General features: G+C 40.5%; 1 protein-coding gene across 2 annotated transcripts in view; it reads left to right on the top strand.

The window, feature by feature from the left end:
* The first annotated feature begins 2,399 nt into the window (after nt 1-2,399).
* LOC119599432 (myotubularin-related protein 10-B-like) overlaps nt 2,400-5,000 on the top strand; it is a 25,680-nt gene continuing 23,079 nt past the window's right edge. Inside the window, exon 1 of one of the 2 annotated variants that reach the window (XM_037949203.1) lies at nt 2,400-2,563. In XM_037949203.1, the coding sequence (XP_037805131.1) occupies nt 2,492-2,563 (72 nt within the window). In that variant the 5' untranslated portion in view covers nt 2,400-2,491. The remainder of the gene's footprint in view (nt 2,564-5,000) is intronic. The other variant, XM_037949204.1, reaches the window with a different exon arrangement.

Raw genomic sequence — 5,000 nt, 5'->3', positions numbered from 1 at the left:
GTTTGTTGAATGGTCATCAGTCTCCCAGTCTTACCTAGTCACCTGGCAGTCCTCTTTGCCACCATTCCTATGAGCTAGAGGTGTGTATTAACTGACAGGTGAGTATCAATGGGGACGTTACGCAGTTCAAGTAGAAGTTAAAGGACTGCACTGCTGGTTCTGAACTTGGAAAGACCTTCAATGTAAGTGAAACCGCCTGTATGCACGACAGACCTAAAGGACTTATTTCTCCTGCAGTTAAGCACGTCTGGATTTACGCACCATGACAAAGAAGGTCCAAGAAACTGAGGTAAAATTGGCAAAGGTGAGCATGAAAATACTCGAAGTCTTAGATGCAGATTCAATTGGAGGATGGATTAGGGTAAGTCAGGCTGCCAGTTTGCTGACCACTGGAAGGACTGATAGCCAAACGGACTTTAATATGACGTGGTGACTGCCCTGGTGTACCTATAGTGCGAATATGTGAGGAAATAAAGCAGGCAAAGGAAGGACGGTAAAAAGAAGCACAACTCCAGTACCCGCGGAGATAATGCGAAAATATGCTGTCTTCGTGTCGGGAAACCTTGAGCTGGAGTGCAAGAGCCATACCAAGCACTACACGAACACCTGTAACCACTCTCTTGCCAAACTGTTATCATGGAGAATCACACCAGTCGTCAGATATAGTCTGACGAAAGGGGACGGTACAGTGTGATGTTGCATTATTGACTATTGTGCACTGAATGCCGTGATGATAAGGGACTCATATTCCATGCCCCATGTGGACGATACCCTGGACCCGTGTTGCTGTTTGTTGATATGTGGAAGGATTTGGTGCATTATAATTACAAAAAGAATCTTCACGGAATGTATAATAAACAATACAAATTCTGGAAGAAATTAAACATTTACGGAACTTTTTTTTCAGATGAAAATAGAAGTTTTGGCATTACGATAATAACGAATAGAATTGGTAATTTTTCAACTATAAGCAATCCGTTTTTCGCATGACCTTGTATAGGAAATATATCAAGCTAATTAAATAAATTTTTCATTTTGAGTACTTGTTTTCCCTCTCACGGTGCCCCTCCCCCCCTCCCCCCTTCCCCCCTTCTAAACATGCATTCTATCAATTTCATTAAACTGAACAAAACCTATGGCCAGCAACAAAAGCCAAGAGCAATATCACTGCAACACATGTAGCCATCACCGCGTGGGCGCCACAGTCAAGTTGATGGTCAAAGTTGCGACCATTTCTAAGGCCATTGGTAAGCTGAAGCTGTGGCCATTGGTAAGCTGAAGCTGTGGCCATTGGTAAGCTGAAGCCGTGGCCATTGGTAAGCTGAAGCCGTGGCCATTGGTAAGCTGAAGCCGTGGCCATTGGTAAGCTGAAGCCGTGGCCATTGGTAAGCTGAAGCCGTGGCCATGGTAAGCTGAGCGTGCCATTGTAGCTGAAGCCGTGGCCATTGGTAAGCTGAAGCCGTGGCCATTGGTAAGCTGAAGCCGTGGCCATTGGTAAGCTGAAGCTGTGGCCATTGCTAACTAGAAATGACCCGGTGGACGACGCCATGGCCATCGGTAAGCTGAAGGTTTAAGCCGTGGCCATGGCATCGAAGCTGAGACCAAGCTGGACTTGGGGCCAAGTGATTCAAGCCGAGACCACAGACTGTTGTGGCCCGGCCGTTCAGGTCATGGCCAAACAGAAAGCATGATTAGGTGGTCGAAATTGTAGCCACAGATAAGCATAAGCCATGGCCAATGATAAAAACCTGGACTGGGGAAGCCACGTCCAGATGGCCATAAGTGTGGCCATCATGGAGTGGAACCTTTGGCCAGGCAATCCAAATCATGGCCATTGCTAAATAGAAACTGTCATCTGGAGATCAAAGACATGTCCATCACGTCAGTCAATCAAAACCGTGGCCATCACTTTATCAGAAGCCTTGCCCAGGCAATGGAAGTCATGGCCATTGTTAAGCAGAAGTCGTGGCCAGCCGATTGAAGCCGAGGCCATCGCCAAGCGGAAGTCGTGGCCAGGCGAGCGAGCCAGACTGTTTGCTAAGTGAATGCTCGGCGGTCGAAACCCAGCTTCTCCCTCTCCGGAGGCCATGGCCATCGGCGAGTAGAACCTACGGCCAGGCTACTAAAGTCGAGGCCGTCGCCAAGCGGAAGTCGTGGTCAGGCGATCGGAGCAAGGGGCCATCACCAGGCGGAAGCCGGAGCCAATCACCACTTCCAAAAAAAAAACCTTACCCTAACACACCTAAACCCTCTTTGAACACCACCGTGCCCAAACCCCTCCACCACAAAACCTCCCCCACCCCCACCCCAAGAGAACCGAAAGCCCCCTCCCCCCCTTTTTCCTTCCACCCCCCTCCCCCCGATCCCGTCACGAAGCCGAAGCCCGAGCCGCGGCGACCGGACGCGGGCGGGAGGGTGTTTGGGTGCCGAGCGAGAAACGCCAGAAAATGTCGCCGACGTGAGTTCTTCTCCCTTTTCTCCCTCGGCAAAGATGCATTCGTACAGGAGGAGCACCAGGCCGAGCAGTTTCAAGACGTACGTGGACATCGTGGAGTTCGAGGAGGTGAGAGGAAGGGCGGGAGAGGGAGAAATGAGGGAGGAAAGCGAGGAGGCGACGGGTCTTTGGCATTCCCTCGCCAGCTCGAGAAAGAGAGAGATTTTTTTTTTTTTACTCTTTTCTCTCTCTTTTTTTTAGGGGGTTTTGCTTATCTTTTCTCTCTTGTTTTGCTCTTGTTTGGGGTCGGTGAGGGTGGGAGCCAAGCGGGATTTGGCGGCGTTTTAGGGTCTGGGAAGGAGTTTTTGGGGAAAAAGGTGAAGGAAGTGGGTAGCTGTACCGGGAAATTTTTTCGCAAAGGGATGAGTATTTCGCTTAAATTATTTAGTAAAAGCTGAACTCGTTGCTTTATGAGGATGTTTTACATGTCGCGGTACGTTGTTGTTGTGTCCGTAGCAGTAGGAGCTTGAAAATGCGACAAGAGAATCGAGTGACAGATATATATATTTTTTATTTTTGAATCTTTCCTTTTTTTTTCATTTTTAAAATTTTGTTCCAATTTTTTTTTTATTGTGTCTGTAGGTATATATCAGTGTTTGGCTCTTTTAGCTTAATTTTAATGAAGCTTATACCGCAATTCCATTAATAATAGTAAGTGAAAGCTTATTTGATGGCAAGTTAATTAATTCATTGGCTGTTCATTCAAATCCTCATGTTATTCAGCGTCTGTTCATTCATTATTTCCTTTCATCCTGCATGCGCTGTGCATCGTGAGGTCTCCAACTTTTCAGATTGTTTAAAAGCTTAACGATACGGTTTTTACCTGATTTGACACAAGATTTGAATGAAAGGTTAAGCTCTACTTGAAAAAATATGGGGGAAAAAGATATTTAAATGGGCAAAGCAGTAATCTTGATGCATTGAAGTTATTTTCGAGTCTCCAGCAAAACTCGGCGTTTATTATAATATTCATAGGTTTTGGAGATCTAATACTGCATGTCAGATATTTAAACTAAACTAAGAAAGGAAAAAAAAAATAGTGTTTAATCAGAAATTTGGTTTGTTATTTGATTTGCTTTGTCTTTGCCACCTTACGTAATCACATTTAATCTAATCTGTCATAGCCTCACTTAAGCTGACTTTTGCTAACCAAACTTTTATAAGTTATGCTAAACTAAGGTAGACTGAACCAAAATAAATCACGGTAAACTAAACTAAACTCAGTAAATAAAACCAAATTTCAGTTTAGTTCAGTTAGACTAAATGAAACTTCACTAACTGAACCTAACTTCATATAACCAAAATTAGTTTGGTGAAAATGATTTAACTAAATGTAGCCAAGGTCGAATCTACATTTGAACTAGCCTAGCTAATTTCATCCGAATAGTTTTCTTTGTGCAAGTGGGACTTATGTAAGGAAGTGCTGTATACTGCAAGAGATTTACCAGCTGAATTAAAGAAATATACAAAAATCAAATAAAAGTTTTACTGTATTTGTAAGAAGATATTTCCTTTATTTATGTGGGCAGTGGTCTTTGGGTTATGTCAGATTAAATCAAATCTGGGGAATGCAAAGAAAGTGCTGGATAATGGAAACTTACAAACATACAGCTTGCATGAGAGGGTTAGTATAGAGCTTAATGTCCTGTAGAAAGTTCAATGAAGTTTCAGTATTTCATCCCCTGGGCATATTTATTTTTATTAGCATATTATTTCATAGTTTGTCATCTTCATAGATTTGTATGTGCTCAATAATTTTCTGGTTTGATGCTTTATAATGACAGTTAACATCATGGTTTAATGTTTGTGACAATATTCATGCAAGTCATTGTGACAAGATTAGATAAATCATTAGAGTAGTGTAAAGCCATGAAATAAAATGTTCTTTTTTGGGATTAGGTTGATATTTATGGTAAAGTTATGGTAAAGTTAATCAGTAGATTGACTCACACTGGCATTGTATTGCCGTAACACTTGGACAGTTCTGAATAGATTTATTGTTTCACAGGTCTATTTTTATTTTTTATTTTTATATATATATTTTTCTTCTTCTTCTTCTTCTTCTTCTTCTTCTTCTTCTTCTTATTATTATTATTATTATTATTATTATTATTATTATTATTATTATTATTATTATTATTATTATTATTATTATTATTGTTATTATTATTGTTATTATTATTGTTATTATTATTATTATTGTTATTATTATTGTTATTATTATTATTTTTTTTTCTTTCTTTCTTTCTTTTTACTTATTCATTTATTTATTTAATATTATTTTGTGTGTGTGTGTATGTATGTATGTATGTATGTATATATGTATGTATGTTTGTTTGTTTGTTGGTTTGAGTGTGTGTGTGTTTTAAAAATTCTTATGTTGTAAAAAAATATATATATATTTGTATATTTGCATCAGTATATGAAGTCATGAAGACTTAGATAATATTCTGACATAAGCTTTTTATATATTATAGTTAAGTATTGTCTGAAGAAGTGACAGTTC

This window comes from Penaeus monodon, chromosome 42 (genome assembly GCF_015228065.2).
Source record: "Penaeus monodon isolate SGIC_2016 chromosome 42, NSTDA_Pmon_1, whole genome shotgun sequence".
In the NCBI taxonomy this organism is placed as follows: domain Eukaryota; kingdom Metazoa; phylum Arthropoda; class Malacostraca; order Decapoda; family Penaeidae; genus Penaeus; species Penaeus monodon.
This window is presented reverse-complemented; position numbering and strand designations above follow the sequence as displayed.